Source organism: Agelaius tricolor, unplaced genomic scaffold, assembly GCF_023055355.1.
Source record: "Agelaius tricolor isolate 1412-34295 unplaced genomic scaffold, bAgeTri1.0.p SCAF_12, whole genome shotgun sequence".
Classification (NCBI taxonomy): domain Eukaryota; kingdom Metazoa; phylum Chordata; class Aves; order Passeriformes; family Icteridae; genus Agelaius; species Agelaius tricolor.
Genome location: NW_027269272.1, coordinates 4,638,030 through 4,656,024, shown reverse-complemented (window position 1 = coordinate 4,656,024; position 17,995 = coordinate 4,638,030). Strand labels below are relative to the sequence as shown.

The 17,995-nt window shown below is 39.4% G+C and overlaps 1 protein-coding gene across 1 annotated transcript in view; it reads left to right on the top strand.

Moving 5' to 3' along the window:
* The first annotated feature begins 194 nt into the window (after nucleotides 1-194).
* Nucleotides 195-17,995, top strand: part of UGGT1 (UDP-glucose glycoprotein glucosyltransferase 1) — a 41,103-nt gene continuing 23,302 nt past the window's right edge. The window contains exons 1-16 of the mRNA XM_071437171.1: nucleotides 195-329; nucleotides 2,740-2,875; nucleotides 4,657-4,739; nucleotides 5,285-5,415; nucleotides 6,266-6,378; nucleotides 7,600-7,774; nucleotides 9,050-9,146; nucleotides 9,731-9,809; nucleotides 10,016-10,116; nucleotides 11,011-11,110; nucleotides 12,198-12,258; nucleotides 14,317-14,408; nucleotides 15,101-15,251; nucleotides 15,502-15,621; nucleotides 16,475-16,560; nucleotides 16,976-17,111. Coding sequence (XP_071293272.1) covers nucleotides 2,751-2,875; nucleotides 4,657-4,739; nucleotides 5,285-5,415; nucleotides 6,266-6,378; nucleotides 7,600-7,774; nucleotides 9,050-9,146; nucleotides 9,731-9,809; nucleotides 10,016-10,116; nucleotides 11,011-11,110; nucleotides 12,198-12,258; nucleotides 14,317-14,408; nucleotides 15,101-15,251; nucleotides 15,502-15,621; nucleotides 16,475-16,560; nucleotides 16,976-17,111 — 1,650 coding nt within the window. The 5' untranslated portion in view covers nucleotides 195-329; nucleotides 2,740-2,750. The remainder of the gene's footprint in view (nucleotides 330-2,739; nucleotides 2,876-4,656; nucleotides 4,740-5,284; nucleotides 5,416-6,265; nucleotides 6,379-7,599; nucleotides 7,775-9,049; nucleotides 9,147-9,730; nucleotides 9,810-10,015; nucleotides 10,117-11,010; nucleotides 11,111-12,197; nucleotides 12,259-14,316; nucleotides 14,409-15,100; nucleotides 15,252-15,501; nucleotides 15,622-16,474; nucleotides 16,561-16,975; nucleotides 17,112-17,995) is intronic.

Below are 17,995 nucleotides of genomic sequence, written 5' to 3'. Positions count from 1 at the left end.
TTCCCCTCCCGTCCCTACATTGTGAATAACCGAGCAGTTGTTTGCACAGCGTGTCCTTCCAGCAGCACAGGCTGCCACTGCTCACGGGCCAGTTAATATCACAAAAACCCCACAGGTTCCGCCTTTGCTTCGGGCGCTACGTCCTCAAACCGAGACCGCACGGCAGCCCGGGCACAGCCTCTGCTGTGGGCACGGCCCTGCCCCAGGCCCGGGCTGCGGGCGGCCCCGGCCCGTGCCCCGGCCCCGTCACTGCGCGGCGCCGCCGGCTCGGAGCGGAAGCGGAAGCGGCGCGGGCGGCGGGAGCCGGGCGGGCGCGCGGCCGCTCGCAGGTGCGGTACCGCGGTCACCGGCAGCGCGCGGCGGGGCCCTGAGGGAGCGGCGGCGGGGCGGGACCGCGGCGGGCGCCGGCGGCGGCGGCCTGGGGGGCAGCGGGCGGTCGGGGCGGGCCCTGCGGAGGGACCGACACCGGCGGGGTCCCTCGAGCGGCCTCCGCGCCCCGCGAGGGTCGATCGGTCGGTCAGCGGGACCGGGGAGCGGCGGAGGCTGCGCTCGGGTTTAATGCTCCGCACCGTTTACACCCTGAGGGACTGGCTTTAATGTGTGTTTTGAGCCCTGGCTGCTCAGCGCTTCAGTGGCTGATTTCTAGTCGCGGTTAAATCGCCGTGGTTTGGTGTCAGCGGCCGTAGCAGGCAGCGGGAGCCCTTTACAGGACGTGCTCCCCGGTGCGATCGGTGCCCGCTGTTCTCGGTGATCTCTGCCGTGCACCGGCTCGGTCCCGGTCCCCAGCGCGGTGCCTGCTGCAGGACTTGTCCCTCGCTCCCGCTTCCCTTTGCCCTGCACCCGCCTGGCACTCGACTGACCTCGCAGGACATGGCACTGACTGTCAGCGTGGGCTGGTTTATTCCTTCCCCCCAGACTGGATGTGCGAGCTGCCCGGAGTGTTTTAAGCGGAGTAATTGGAAGAAAAATAAGGGGGAAAAATATTTACACTGCTTTGAGGTGTCATAATCAGATTGGTTTTTGCTTTGTTACCTGGCACAGAGCTGGATTTCCTTGTGTCACCTTTGTTCATTCCCTTGCCTCTTGCCTCTTTTTCCGTGGTGTATTTTTCCTTGAGATATCAGTCATTCCTTTGTTTTATGGCTGTTATTATTGAGGACTTGTAGATATTTCTAATCTGCGGATTTTCAGTTGGCTAAACTGTGTCAGGTGACAGATGTGTCATTTGGTTTCTTTCCTGTTTCATACAGAAAAAGGCCTTTAATTCACTTTTTCCCAGAGCAGGAAAGCAGGCACAAGAGAGCAGCATAGGAGCTTTAGCCATGAGACTGCTGTTGGGTGTATTCATTTACCTATTCCAAACTCCAGTGTATGATTTTCAGAGAAAAAGAAGGACCCATCTTTGGGAGGAGCTGTGAACTGTGGTTTTTCCTTGCACTTGGCAGAAGCCAATGTTTCACTCCACAAATATTGGCCGAGCTTCCCCCTCTGCACACAGGGAGTGATGGCTGTGCCCATTCCGAGATGCCATCTGTCTGCTTCCCAGGTGTGGCATAAAGCAAATGTCGTGTGCAGCTCACCAGGCTGCTCTTTGGAGATCACAGCAGGAATTTCTGGTTTTATTCCCAGAAAAAGAACAATGCCTGAGTTATTGTTGGGAAACATTTGGCTGGAGGGGTGTAAACTTTTAAAGAGAGAAGGATTTGGTTCGTTTATTTATGTATATATACAGGTAGCTTAGAGCTACAGATTTATAACCCTGTTCTTTATATTGAGATGGTAATGAAAAAGAGACAGAAGTAAGATCCTGGCAGCTGTGATATATCTAGAATTGCAGCAGGACGTTTTTTCAGGTGCAGGTGGGACATGGAAAATGAGTTATCCAGGAAAAAAAAGGTAAAGAAATGAAAGAGTACTTGAGTGCATATTGGGAGTGTAGTAAATATAAATATACTATAGTCAGAGAGGGGCAAAAAAAGCTTAAACTTTTGGAGACTGTAATGGAAAGCCAACAAAAGAATTCAGGTCTTCCATAAGCTTAAGAGTTGTGGGCAAGGAAATTCCCCTTTGCTTTGTTTTGGGATGTAGGCCAGAGAATACAAAGGCTTGAAAATACACACAAGGAAGGACAATAAAGAAATGGAGTAATTTGGGGTTCTTTTGGTCACTTCTCACAGTAGGTTGTATCATTTGAGTCTGTTTGTATGATGTCATTCATTTTTCAGCTTTTAAATTTGTTGGTGCTTGGTACAGTCAGGAAATACTTGTTTCTTCATTCCCCAAAAAACCTAAAGGACTGACTGGGGTTCCTCACCCTTGCCTGGATCAGTCCACAGCTGCTGGGTCTGTGCTGACACAAAGTGTGATTTTCCTTCCCATAATATGATCAGTGGGCTGTTTTCCCTCCCAGTCTGAAATGTGTGCAGTTTGTAAAACCTCTTAAAACAAGAAGTATGTGGTGTTGGTGTCCTGGAACAGAAGCAAGCTTATTTGAAAGCATAAACACAGAGGAAGATAGAATTGATTTAGGTTTAATTGCATCTCAGGAGTAAGTTTGTAAATTCCTTGCCTCTCTTCAAGTTTGTGATTTTGTAAGCCCAGGTGAGGGGATGATAATCTCATTAATGTATTGCATTTAATGCAGTTTTAAAGTCTTAACATACCTCTCAATATATTTGAGATCCTGTATTTATAAGAAGAGACCATGCAAGACTTATTATTTTCCTTCATCATTTTCAGTGTCCTATAAAATGGGAATACTTATTGCAGTTCTTGGAGTCTGGTTCAGCTCTTCACTTGTAAAAGCAGATTCTAAGGCTGTGACAACATCTCTAACTACAAAGTGGTCTTCAACTCCTTTACTCCTTGAGACAAGGTAAGTGCTTTGTGATTTTCTTCATTGTCAAATCAGAATATGCTTAAAGTGTTCTCTTTGTTATGTGGCACTTTAGTTTCTGCTCACTACCAACAGTAATAACAGGGGAATGTGATCCCTGCTGTGCATGGGGACATAGGAGGAGGATTTTAGAGGAGGCAGTAGTAGTTGTTTTGTGTGATAAATTGTTTCATTTTGCACTAGAACAAACATTAATAACCAGAAACAATTACATAGTTGGTATTTTTTGCCTTATGAAGTTTTACTCAAAGCATTAGATAGAGAGTTCAGCATGGTATTGTAAGATTCTGTTGCTGAATGTATTTTACTTCAGTGTTGTAGCTTTTGATACACATCTGCTGCTTGTGTATATTTAGCTTGGTAAAACTTGAGTTTAACTTTGTTCATGTGAATTTTGCATTGATTAAAGTCAATTGCTTTGCTAAGAATTGTGCAAGTCACCCTGGGAACATTTATTCTATGGTATTAAAGACTTTATTTCTAAGATGTTGTGTAAAAAGAAAGCAACATGCTGTCTTTTCAGTGCTACTCTGCTTAGCTCTTTTGAAATCCCTCATTGTTTAATTTTGTCATGTTTTAGTTTGGAGATGTCAGTAGGACTTTGAGAATTTCAAGTTAGTATGTGCTTAATTTTGTATCAATTAAGGGTATTGCCAAATGTGGAATTTTGTCTGTTTTACTGCAGATTGTTTCACATGAAAATAGTTGAGCATGGCTGGGTTTCATTCACATGAGCATGGCTTTCATTCAGAGGACAGGTGTGTCCTAGGTGAAATTACTTTTCTGTAACCTTCTCTGGAGAAGCTGAAGCCTGAAAGTTCCTTAAGCAGTAAAATGCAAAACACACAGGTTTTAATGCCAGGCTTTAGATACCCCGAGACTGTGTGACAATGTGACATTACTGGGGAAGAACTCAACCATAGAGAGTGTGAAACAGTAAGCAAATAATCAAAATAACGTGCCAAAGACTTGATCTATTGTAGCCAGAGGCTTTGGGTAGGGCAGGGTAGCTCACCTGGGATGAACTGCAGCATGATGCAGCACTGCAGTGTAAAATCCTCCTGCAGGTCACTGCACTCACCCAGCCCTGCAGTTTGGCACCCAGGGGTTCCAGCAGCACTTGCCCTTGGATTGGAGCACACAGTTACTGTGGCACTGAGCAGGCTCCAAACCTCCTGTGGTAGCATCCTTTAGCATGGCAAGTGTGTTACAAGTGTAGATGTGATACAGTGTTTGTGCCTAGCAATGTTCAGGGGATGAATTTCATTATCTAGCCTTCTATACCTGCCCATTGTATGCTTCATATGTGGGAATTATAACGTGGTTTGAAGCTGTGACTTCTCCTTTTGCTTGTTCAAGAACAAGCAAACAGAAAACCTCCACCAAAGCCCACCAAAGCTCATCATTCCAGTTGGTTTCAGCAAAATAAACAAAAAGGTGTGTTTCTCATAAAAGAGGGATAGCAAAGAAATGCATTAGGGAGGAGAGCTCCCAGGATGGACCCTGCTGCCTGTTAATGGCATTTAAAGGATCAGGAGGTGCTTTACAAGCTGCTTCCATGTACTGTGTGTTTGTCCAGGTCTGCAGTGATTATTTGTTTGGGTTTGTTTGTTTTTAGCTTTCCTGCAGTGCTTTTCCTAGTTACACAGTTTGCTGAGACAGGTGGTAGGTGCTAACTTTCTGTAAAGGATTACAAGGTATCAGATTTATAATTTGAGAGAAAATTTGTAGATCTAACTCACTCTTCTCATCTTACTTAGTGAATTTTTATCAGAAGAAGGTCAAGAAAAATTCTGGAGCTTTGTTGAAGCTAGTGAGAATATTAAGACAGCTGAGCATGATGGTAAGATTTTATAGTTTTTTTCTCAATGCTGACTAATAGTTGAAAAATATACCACAGTGTTCTGTCTTCCATCATGTTAATCCTCATTTGACTTCTATAAAATACTTATTTCAGTAGTTTTTTTTGTTGTAATGTGCTCAAGGCTTTTGGATATCCATTTGACAAAAGCTGTAGTGGCTGAGTCTGAAACATTTTGCTTGCCAGATTCTTTTTCAACATGAAGGATGAAATATTTTAAATACCTTTTCTCTCTGTGTTACTATTTCTCAGCCAAAATGAAATGGGAGCTCTAAACTGTTTCCCTCCTCCCCTGCCCATGTTTACATCCTCAAGAATGAATTCAAGTGTACTTTCCTGGATCTCTGTTGAAGTTCACTCTCATCCAGCTGTAGAATTGGCTGTAATGAAATTGGATGTAATGAAATGGTGCATGCTCAGAATTCATGTCATGGGCTTCTGTTGGTATAAATCACACTGGGATGAGAAGCCCCTCTTCAATGAGACCATGGGATAGAAAGATAACTGCTTGTACTTTGATTTTGCAGGTAGTGATTATTCTTCTTACCAGGAAATGCTGAAAGTGGCCTGCCAGACTCTGTCACCTTTGCAGCAGAATTTGTTGAAATTTTCTCTGTCTTTACGCTCCTACTCTGCAGCAGTTCAAGCTTTTCAACAGGTGAGTACAGGAAAAGCTCAGGTGAGGTGCAGAGCATTTTACCAATGCTCAGGAAGGAGGGACCTGTGGAAGGAAACATTTGAGATCTAAAAAACCTGAACTGATTAACTGCTCTGCACACCTGAGCTACAGAGTGGGTGTGTATAAAAATTTCATGAGGTGCTGAATTTTTGTCTAGAGTAGACGAAAGAATTGGCATTTTGACATGTCTGCATATCTTTGTGCCTGCTGCACTAAGAATTGGTGCAAAGATTTTTGTGAGGACCATCTCTATGGCTCCATTGGTACTTGGGATGCTGCTGCTTCTGTTCCTGTTGCTCAGCTGAACTAACTTGTAGATAGTAATCCATATATATATGTGTGTGTGTGTATATATATATAAATATATATAGAGTGATTAGAACTCATAAATAAAAGTTCATTGTGTTCTCTGTTATTTTTTAATCTTTTTAATTCTTTGGAAATTATCTCACATTAGAATGTGTTTTATTTAAGTAATACTGTAAAACGTCTTCCTTGTTCATGTGGAGTCATTTTGTTGTTTGATATTTAACAAATACAGATTTTTGTGATGTCTAAGACAAAAAGAAACCCTCAACCAAAACCCCTACAATTGCAATTCTGTACCTGCACCTAACCTTACAGTTAATAGTAACAGACTGAAAAATAAATTAAGGCTTAACTCTCCATCTTGCAATTTCACCTTGCATTTAAATTATGTCATAAACAAGGAAGAAATACTGGTTTGGAATGTAGGAAATAATACTGTTTGCTGCACAGCTACACTGTTACTTTTCACTTGTTCTAAGGGCAAACATTTAACCTACATTATTACAAATGTTTTATACAGATAGCAGCAGATGAATCTCCACCAGAGGGCTGTACCCTGTTTTTTGTTGTGCATGGGGAGAAAACATGTGAATTTGACTCTCTTGGAAACCTTTTACAGGCAGCTTCAGACAGGTATTTGTTTAATTTCCTATTACAGGATTAGTCTTAAAATTTAACCTAACTTTCGACTTACTGGTGGGAAGAGGTTGTAGTAAAGTTTTTGTTTCTGTGTCCTTCAGTGTTGATTTCTCCTGTCCATTGTTGGCACTGGAGTGACAGTCTCTTATTTGGTATTAATTCAGATTGCAGTGATGGTTTTCTTATCAGTTGCTCTTTGATAATTCTACTAGGAAGAGGAATGTGCACAGGAAAATTTGGAAACAAATTCTGGAAATAGCTGGAAACTGTTGAAGGACAGTAGGAATTCTCAGGAGTGTGTAAAACCTTCAATGTGTAGGGAAAATAGAAGGAGCTGGGCTGCATATTCAAATGAGAGTTAATGTAACAAATTGTTTTATGAATGGCTGAAAGCATGCACAGTATTTTTTCTCTGTATACTTTTCTCATCATTGACAAAGAAAACCATTACCACACAATATATTTAAAATTCAGATTTCTCTATAAGAACAGAACTTGATTGTAATAACTGCTAATAACAAAAGGAAGGTATAAAATATAATACTTATTAAAAAACCTCAACCAAGTAATAAACCAAAACCAACCCAAATCCTTACATTTCAGTTTGTTTTCATAATATGAGAACATTTTTGTTTTCAATAGAATTTTGTAATCTTGGTTATTTGGTTCTTTTAAGAATAAAGAGTTTTTTGTCAATGTGCAGGCATATGGCATCTATAGCTCACATGCTGTTCTTCTGACTTACTGGGAATACTTTAAGTATTTATTGCACTTTGGACAAAATGTAAGCAAAGAAGCTGAAAATAGACTTTTCATTCACTTTTTTGTTTGCATACTAAGCCAAGGACCAGGTTCACATGAATTTGTTCCCTTGGCACATCTGTTCTATCAGCCTTTTTAATTTTTCATACAGAATTTATGAATCACCACGGGGAGAGAAAGTTAATTGGAAATCTAAGGGAAGTTGTTCATTTTTAAAATTAGGATCATATTCGATTCAAAATAGCTCTTAGTCACTTATTTCTTTTCATATGTTCATTTTTCACAAAGCTTTTGTCAATGTGCACAAAGTGCTGCCAGCCTTGAGATAATATGTAGGAATAGCTCAACAAATGTATTCAGGAAAATGAATAAACAGGGAAAAAAATGTGCATTTTTGCATTGAGTGAGGAAATGCTGTGACTCACACTGTGACTTTTCACTGTTCCCTCTTAGGCCAAAGCCATTTTTGTTCAAGGGGGACCACAAGTACCCAGCAGCAAACCCTGAAAGTCCTGTGGTCATACTTTATGCAGAGATTGGCTCAGAGGAGTTCTACAGACAGCACAGGAGCCTTGTTGCAAAGGCTGAGGCAGGAGAAATCACTTATGTGCTCAGACACTACATTGCTGTGAGTATCTTTGTGCATTGTAACACAGGTATCTGAAATTGAGTAACTGGCCTTGGTTTTCAAAAAGAAAACTGACCCAAGTTGGTTCCCTTTAAATTGACATTTGCCTACTGTCATTGTTAATTTTCTTGGAATACTCAAAGTTTTATTTTTTTATTGCATGTAGCTGAGGAATACAGAATATTTTAAATCTCCTGATTGTGTAAGTAAGATTGTTTGATTTCACAAATCCAGACTTAAATTCCAGATTAATTAGAGATTTCAGTGTAAAAAAAGTGTTTCTCTACCCATATTAGAGCATGGGAAGTAGTCAGATCTTTCACAATCAGGCCACTTAGTCACTTGATGTAAAAAGCAAGGATTAACATTTAGGTACCATCTTCAAAAGAAAGACATTCTTTCTGTAGTAATTTTTTTACAGAACCACTTACCATTTCCTGGTTTCCATCTTCCTCCACTAAATTGTGCATAGCCACTGGATTAGTATTTAAAACTACATTTCAAGAGGTATGAAGAACTGGAGTTCTTTGATTTGTTGCTTGAATATTACTAAGTATTGCCAAAACCTGCAGTGTAGCAGTCAGGCTTGAATGTGGGGGGGAAAAAAAAAAGCATCAGCTGGTTAATTTCTAATATTACTTGTACTTTTAATAAAATAAAGTCATGCATTGCATACAATACTTCCCTTTAATAAAAGGAAGTAGTTGTTTGTTGGGAGGAATACATTCAAAATTCAGTGTATTGCACTTTAGATCTTGGTACTGTTATATGACTCCTGTATACTTCAAAATACTTTTAGAAAGTGGTCATGTTCCTCTCATTAAAGGAAGAACTAATTATGCACCTATCTTTTGTCATTATTTTACTCCTACTCATTCTCTGTGGCAGCTCTTCAGTGAATGTTTCATTTTTGAACTTTGAGCTGAAGTTCCTTTCCACCCTTTATCTGATTTGATGATATTTAATCATCTGATTGGACTCTTATCTCCCTCTGCTTTGCTCACACACTGAATCCTGAAAACATTGTTTTGTGTTCCTCTTTGCTTTGTGGATTTTGATGGGTTTTTGGTTCATAGAGATAATTTTTGCTTGCTGAACTTCAAGAAGTGTGTTGAAAAGCAGCAGGAAATAAAGTTATTAGAGTATGTTACTGCAGAGCCACTCACAGTGTTTGTTTCTCTCTACCCATTATGTCTGAAATCCCAGACTGAGATTTCTCAGCTTTTCTGGATCAAACAAAGATGGCAATATCACACTGTTGGCTTTTCCTTACAGAATCCCAGCAAGGAAAAGGTCTACCTCTCTGGCTATGGTGTAGAACTGGCTATTAAAAGTACAGAATATAAGGCCAAGGATGATACCCAGGTGAAAGGTGAATTTTTATTTGAAGTATTTTAATGTGAACGTTATAATTTCGCCAAGGTAATTTTATACTCGTTTTGCTATGAATGTCTGAATTGCAGATATTTTTCTTTCCTTAGCTCTGAAATCCCTTTTGGGGGCATGTTCCTTATGAAACAGATCTTTGCCATGGCACTTCCACATTTGTGCAATCCTGGAGTCATGGCCATGGACTGGATCTTAGTAATAAGATAACTAATAACTAATTTTTTACCAGTTACTCTGCAGGTGTAAAGCAAATTTCTCTACTTTAATTTGCCTTAACCTATCCATCCTTAGAGCAGACTGTGTTCCCTGCTCCTCATTTTTGGTTTGGTGTTTTTTTTCGGGGGGGGGGAGACAGAATTCTCAGAATTCTGCTTTTTTTTTGCTTTTGCTGCTTTTATGGAGCAATGATCTCTGTTCTACAAACTCCCATGCATCTGCCAAAACTATTTTGATGGTGTAATCAGTGTGTGTACTTTTTCTTTACATGTGCACACACACATACAAACATTTTCCTGCTTTTCTGTTGGGAATGGCTTGATGCTAGTGGTGTTCTCTGTGTGTTTATAGGCACAGATGTGAATGCTACAGTCATAGATGAAAATGACCCTATTGATGAAGTGCAAGGATTTCTGTTTGGAAAACTAAGGTAAAACACAGTTGGACTTTGTCATACCAAAAAACTTTTTTTTTCAGAAATGCTGATCTTTTGCTTTATTATTATTTTTTACATATCTGAGTTTTCTGTATGTGTTAGCAGCATTTTTTTTTTTTTTATGTGGTAGTTTCTTTAAATTAGCAGCAGACTTTCTTACAGGAAACCACAGGAGTTGTTTGACCCTTGTATCCTTTCAGGCAGCTGTATCCTGACTTGTCAGAAGAGCTGAAAGAGCTCAGGAAACACCTTGTGGAAAGTACCAATGAAATGGCACCTTTGAAAGTATGGCAGCTGCAAGGTAATCTGGATAAAGGCTTTCAGTTATGGTCTAAAAAACTCAATGTAAATATGTTTTCTGGTGTTCTACACTATTGAGGTTGTTAGTGGCTGTGTACAGTTGACAGAGTTTGACTATAAATTCCTGCATTCGGTCTCACTTGGAAAATACTTGGTTTTTAAAGTACCTTTTCCTGTTGAAATAGCTTTTGGCATTGTTTCACAGGACTTCTGATATTAGGATTGTTTTCTATATTATGAAGTACAGTAAGCTACTTGCTCTTAAACTGAGCAAGTAGCTTACTGTACTTCATAATATAGAAATTTTCCAGATCATGGAAATTTTAAACTTTTAATTTTAAAATTTTTTAAAAATTTTAATTTTTTTTAAAATTTTAAACTGCTTGTATGGTCTGCTGAATGCAGAAAAGAAAGGAATGCAAAGATTCTTTCCATGATCATACTTCTGATGTGAAATCTTGAGATTTCTCAAGACCAGAGGAAAACTGTATTTCAAACTCAATTACATGCTGCTCTGGCCTCATTCCCTTAAAACATCTACAAAAGCCTATGCAAAAGCTTTTCATCCTCTCAAAAAGAGTAATTCAAAGAGCTGAATGTATGTTGTAGCTGTGGGAATCTACCTGTATCAGCTCAGCCAAAGAAAGAGGGCTGGTCTGGACTCACCTGAACAACCTGCAGGCAGCATGCACTGCTTCACTTGGAGAGGGTTACTTCCTTCAAGGCAACACATACAAGCTGAATACAAAGATGAGTTTAAAAGTATCTATAGGTGCAGATAGAAAGTGAATTTCCTTAGGTAACATGCAAAAAAGTTGCAAGATAAAGTTAAGATGTCTCTGCATTGCCTTGTTTTCAGTTTTGAGTTGTTGACCTCTGTTTTTTCACTTCTAAGATCTGAGTTTTCAAACTGCTGCTCGCATTTTGACTGCTCCCCCTGTGGATGCCCTGATGGTCATGAAGGATCTTAGTCAGAACTTTCCTACAAAGGCCAGGTAACTTGAATTTTGACTCCTAAAAAATTTTATTACTCTCCTTTTCCTGAGCAGGACCTGAGACAAGCAGCATTGGTTGGGTTAATTCTGACTTCCATTTAGCTGGAAGCAAACACTGGGGAATGTTTATGCTGGGAAGTTCTTCAGCCTACTGTTACAAAGAGGATTTCATGGTGTTTTTCTTGGATGGCAGCTGATGTGGACTGGCAGAAAATTTGCCAGAATTGCCTGTGCTATTTTATTGTGAAATGCATCTAAACCTATTAAATGAAGTCATCAAGAATTTATTGGCTGGGTTTTCTGTTTGATGACCTTAGCATTTATCTGTTTACAGAGTCCCACTCTTCTTCTGGGGTCCACATTGCCAAACAACCCAGTCAGTCTGATGTGCAATTCCACTGGTTTTTGCACTTTGTCAGTGACTGTCTGTAACATATTCAAATCAGTTTAAAAAACTCAATATGACCTGGCATGGCCAGCCAGCCTAGAGATATATTTCTCTTGAAAAATTCCATTGCCTGGATTGTGAAGATGCTATTACAGAGCCTCTTTGAGTAGGTGGGATATATACTTGAGATGAATGTAAAAATAAACTGCTTTCTGATCTTATTTCCCATTACATGATGTTAGGTTGTTATTTAGAGCTTCTTAAGGCAGGCATTGCATCTCACTGTGTTTTCAGGCTGATCTGTGGGCTGTACTCACCCACTCTGATGATGCAATCACTGCATCCAAAGTCAGGAAAGGAATGGGAACCCACCATGAGCAGTGAAATCCCCTATTTTCTCTTTTCAGCCTTCATCTTTACATTTTTGGCAGCTGCACACTTTTATTATGGTTAATGTGAAATTAGACCCTGAGAGTTGGCATGTGGTTAACATTTTTATGCTGCTGGATTATAGAGTGTAAGAAAAATGCTGCATCCTACTATTTATGGTGTCACCAAGTGCAACTGCTTCTTGCTGCACCTCTTTATACTAGAAGGTTCATTATGTTAATATGTAAGGTACAAAAGATAGGTAAGTAGATATCTAGCCAGTAGATAAACAGAAAGAGGATTCATATCATGGTGTTTTTATTTTTGTAGAGCCATAACAAAAACTGTCGTTTCTTCGGAACTCAGAGCAGAAATTGAAGAGAACCAGAAGGTAATGTGTCCAAAAAGTAACACAGTGCCTTTGCACTCATGAATAGTTGCACTTATGAATAGTGCACTTAAGAATAGTTCTATGCCTGAACTATCTCATCCACTCATAACCAGGCTAACACTAAAACACTGACAGACATAAAGACAGCTCAGCTGAGTGTGAAAACAAGAATGTGCAAGAGGTTTGAAGCTTGCAGTCTGATACTCCCACTGTCTCACCATTACCTTGTCTGTAGATGCTCACTGGCAACTCAACCACCAGTAGCCCATCATTTGTTTGGGAATTGAAAGTCTAATGATGTTTCTGCAGTAGGAAATTGGTCCTACTACTGCTGAAGAGACTGGGCAGCCTATTTCTATCACATTACACTCTTCTGTTGGGCTTTTCTTTTTTCTTCACAGTAGATCCAAAGCCAGTCAGGTCAAAGTTAGCAGCTGTTGAAATTGCTACAAGCTTTTTAGAGACATGAAAATGTGTGCCAGAATTTTGGTTGAGATTGTCATGTTGCTCAAGATAATGACCCAGTATTTTCACACACAACTTTGTAGTATGCATCTGGGAAGTGAACAAGTGGTGGATTTTCAAACATGGATGAGGAACATAATTAAATTTCTTTACTCAAATATGAAAATACTGCTCTGGCTAGAAATTTATTGCTTGGAAAGCAGCCATATTAAGCATCTTCCTAGAGTTTTAACTGTAGAAAGAAACAGAAGACAATTAGTTCTCCTTATCCAATTTGAGATGGTGCTTAGATATCTGTGTACATCAGCGATCACTAGGAAATCACAGAATAGATTCAGAACCTGCCGTGGCTTTAGACTGATTCATTTTGTGTGGAGGAAATGGTTTCAATGTTGGTGCTTGGTGAAGGAATAAAATTTGCCAACTAAATCTAGATGTGCTTTGAAACAGAATCATAAAACTCCCCAGGTCATGAGGGGCCTCTGGAGGTCACTGAGTAGGCTCTGTATTTGCAGAAGTGTTTCAGACAGCTCAGCTATGTCCTTTGCATTAGCAAAGCACTGAAAAAAATAACAGCCACCTGGGAATTTTGTACAGGCTTTTGTACAGAAATTTGTGCAACTAAAATATGCCAGGTAGTGTGGTCTGTATAGAGACCAAAACAAAAGTTAAGGATAGTAATGAAAAAAAGTCAAACAGCAGCATTTGCTGTTTGAGCTACATTGCCCTGTTCACACATTTCAGTCTCATTTAGTATTATCAGAAAAAAAGGCACTGTGTGTTAAGTACACACATATTGTTTAGAAATCTATTTGGGGAGTCTAATAGTAAATGCAGAGCTACTTACAAGTCCCCTGAGGTTCCTGTTCTGAGAGAGAAATGCCTTGTTGTTCAATAGTGATAAAATCAGAGGAGAAGGGATGGGGTTTGACACTTGTCCCATGTGGTTCTGGAAGGGACAAAGCATGGGATGTAAGTCCAAGCTAAAGCTACCTGGTGGCCTTTCTGTTGTGTGTTAGATCAGACTCTGCTCCACAAGTAAAGCCATGATTCTGTGCATTCATTTTTATTCAGAGGATACCTGGGCTGCTACATCCAGACCAGGCTATATCCAACCATGCCCTTCAGAGCTGTTCTTTGCACTACTCACTTTGTGTGGGTATTATTTGATAGTTAAGTTCACTGCTACTGTTACATTAGAATTTACAATGTAATTATCCACAGAAAGATACAATTTAACACTCAGCTTTTCTTTGGGAGCCTTACTAATTTAATAAAAAATGTAAATTTTTTCTGATCAGAAGCTATTTTCCTGTTTTTGGTACTTCATGTGGTACTTATTATTCCTGTACTTGCTACTTAATCTTAGTACTTCTTATTCCTCTGTTTGCTTTGCTCACAGTATTCATATTGGTAGTGTTGTAAAATATCCAAACACAATGTTTCTCCTTCAGTGTTCATCATGTTTCTAAATAGAAATTTGTAACTGGTGCTGCAAGACAAGACCTATTGGAAAAAAAAAACCAACATTAAACTCTTTAATGATATTTTCTGTGCAGAGCACTCTTCTAATGGCTTCCTACTTCTTTTCAGTATTTCAAGGGAACATTAGGATTGCAACCAGGAGATTCTGCCCTATTCATCAATGGACTGCTTATTGATTTAGACACTCAGGATATATTTAGGTAGGAATGTTTTATTTATATATATATATATATATATATATATTTATTTATTTATTTATTTATTTATATATAAAACAATAATTGCATCCTGCTTAGAAACTTGCATCTTGCTTGTGCTTGAATGATAAAGTTATTTTTACAGTTTTGAACCTGCTTCATAATCTAGACTAGGTTTAGTTGTTAAGTACTGTAAAAAGAAAATTATGGTTCCTTGTCTTATTCAAAGTGCATTTCCAACAAAAATTCTAATGTGAAAAGTGGAATACTCTTGAAGATTGGAATGAGAAGTCACCTTTGTGCTGTTCTTTTGACCTCTGCTGTGACTAGCAAGATTTTGTTTTCTCAGCTGTCAGCATACAGTTTTATTCTGAAGACAGCAGAGTGATTCTCAAAGGATAAACCACTATAAATTGTTCATCTGGAAACCACCCTATACCTTTGTCAAGATGTGTTTCAATACTACATATGTGTATATATATATATAAAATGAATTAATTATCCTGATTTAACATTGCTTTCCCTAGTTATACAATATTAATTGAATAGATTTAAGTCATCTCAAGTTTCTTAGGACGGTAAGAAATAGGTGATAAATAAGAACTAATGTCTTGTTTAGACATTTCATCTGTTAGGTTAAGATAAGTTATTTGCTGTGGGGTTAAAATTGAGCTCCATTTTGCTTTTCCTTGCAGCTTGATTGATGTGCTCCGCAATGAAGCCCGAGTTATGGAAGGCCTGCACAGCTTGGGAATTGAGGGAGTTTCCTTACACAATGTCCTGAAGTTGAACATCCAGCCATCAGATTCTGACTATGCTGTGGACATCCGAAGCCCTGCCATTTCAGTGAGTTTGGTTTTTGATAGAAATACTTGATTTGCTGTTGGGCAGTGCATTCTTAAACTGTCAGGGGAGCTTGTGTCCTTGTCTCACAATCAGCTCTGAAACTGCAGTGATGTAAAAAGGATAATAAGATTATAATTAGCACTTGTTAAAAGCTTTATTTCTTCAATAAAGTGTCTGATTTGAAAATATGTTAGTCTCAGACCAGAGCAGGAGGATTGTGAATCATTTAAATGCCTTTACTTTTCCTTAGTGGATCAACAATCTGGAAGTTGATAGCCGGTACAATTCCTGGCCTTCCAGCGTGCAGGAACTGCTGCGTCCCACATTTCCTGGTGTGATCAGGCAAATCAGAAAAAACTTCCATAATTTTGTAAGTAATAATCTGACTGGATGAAATGTGTATTTGTTTTGTCAAGAGCAGGAGCATCAGCTTTTGCAGCTTACCTCATGTATACACTGGATTCCCAGTCACTTAAATAGCTTGAGAGAGAGGATGCTTTTCTAAAAGGTTTTGTTCTCCTTGTATTAGTAAGTTATGGCTGAGATTCAGAGATTCCTGAGCATGGTTCTGTGGCATCTATTAAATGCCAGGAGTTGTTTTGTCAATGGACAAAATTATCATCTGATAAATAACAATTTGGTGTGTTTCAACTTTGTGATAATACCTGAAGTTGGTTAATGAAATCCATCAAATTTGTTAACTGTTGTCATCTTGGCAGAGTTAAGACCAACTTCAGTTGTTTCAGTTAGAAAGCATTCACGCACCAAGACTTGATGATCAACAGCCCTCAGCTTAGCCCTGAATGTCCTTTTAGTCTGTAGGTAAATTACTTAAATCTGATGAAGAGTTTGCAAATTGTGCACTGTCACGTGGCACATTGGCCCTATGCAAATTGTGCACTGTCACGTGGCACATTGGCCCTATGCAAATTGTGCACTGTCACGTGGCACATTGGCCCTATGCAAAACAAGAACTCTGATTAGGGGAAAACCGGCACTTGAACCATCTGAAACTCTGGGAGCTTGGATGTGTTACTTTTTTCTCTGGAGTTCAATAATTCTAGCATAGAAATTTTAAAATTGGAAGACAACAGTTGCATGAATGAAGGGCCCTACATGCAGTCTGAATGGCACAGTTCTGTCTGGGTTGGGACAGCAGAGAACATCTTGGCAACACTGGCTCTCCAGGGTATGAAAACTTCTCACTTGCTGTTTGTATCCAGGTGCTGATAGTAGATCCTACCCATGAGACCACAGCAGAATTACTGAATGTGGCAGAAATGTTCTTCAGTAACCACATCCCCCTGAGGTAATAATAAAATAAGTGTTTTAATGTTTGGGTTTTTTTTAATATGAGCTTTTATGCATGTGACTTTTGCAATTGTAAAATTCTCATTGCTAGGACACTGCAGAAATGTTACATTCCTTGTGTTCGAGGTCTGTGTATATTTTTTGAGTATAACTTCCACTACTCTCTACTAGCAAAACAGAGTTCTGGTTTTTAACAGTCCAAAAGAAATCTAAAGTTTTGGATGGGAGAGAGGTGAAAAGCAAGATTCTGATGTGCTCATTACATGTCCTAACTTTGATTCCTGGCTGTTCTCTCAACATCTTCCCAGGCTATTCTAGAAAAAACCTGTGTTTAAGATGCTGATCACAGCCAGAGTTGTGTGAAAAGTGGATTCTTTCTAGAAATGATGACCTGGGGATTTGTGTGATTGCAGGATAGGACTAGTCTTTGTGGTTAATGACTCAGAGGATGTTGATGGACTGCAGGATCCTGGTGTTGCCCTCCTGAGGACATACAATTATGTGGCACAGGAAATGGACAATAATTACGCTTTTCAGACTGTCATGTCTGTAAGTATTCATTTAAAAGGGAAATTAATGTTTTAATATTTTCCATGTACATAAGATTATGTTAATGGACTAATATGTAGCTACTGGAAGGAATTGTTCTTTGCCTGGGGTAGTATGCAGAGTATCTCCAAATACTGGTACCACAGAACACATGTGTCCTTGTAATGTGCTTCTTTAACCCAGTATTACCTAACTTTAACAAGTGAGACTAGGTTTCATTGTGCCACAGCTTTCATGGTGACACTTAACGCTTTTACATGTTTTTCTGATCCTGTCCCTTTGCTCATTCAGTCTCTGAGTTCTGAGCTGCCCCATCCCTTCAATGTTATAATTGGGTTTGAACCATTCCAGCTGTGCACCTTGGCCACCTCCAAGGACAATACAGGTGCTGGTAAATGAATTTCACCTGTGGTTTGATACTTGTACAAACTGGCAAGCTGGGGCATACTGTGACATTAAATTGCTGGTTACTTAAAGACAGTTACTTTTATTCTTTTTATTTTGGGCGTGTATTTGTAGCTCAAAGTAAAATCTTGTGCCTTCAAGAGGGAAAGAGGTCCCTGCTTTACCTGTGAGGTTGTATTTTTCATAAGCATATCCCAAGTTCTGAAGGGAAGGTCGCTCCTTGGATATGCTTTATTTGAGGCTTTTTTCCCCAGAGAACTCTTTTCCCTCCTCAAATACCTTTTCCAATTAAAAATGCAAGTTATTATTTAAAGAAGTATATATATATCTCACTGGAATGACTACAAGGTATAACAAGATGGCTACAAGTGCTAGGAGCTATTGCAACTGATAAATATGAATGTAAGTTTTGCAGTCTGGCTGTTAATGCCTTACTATAACTACTACTGTACTACAGGTGACAGGTCAGTTTACCTTTG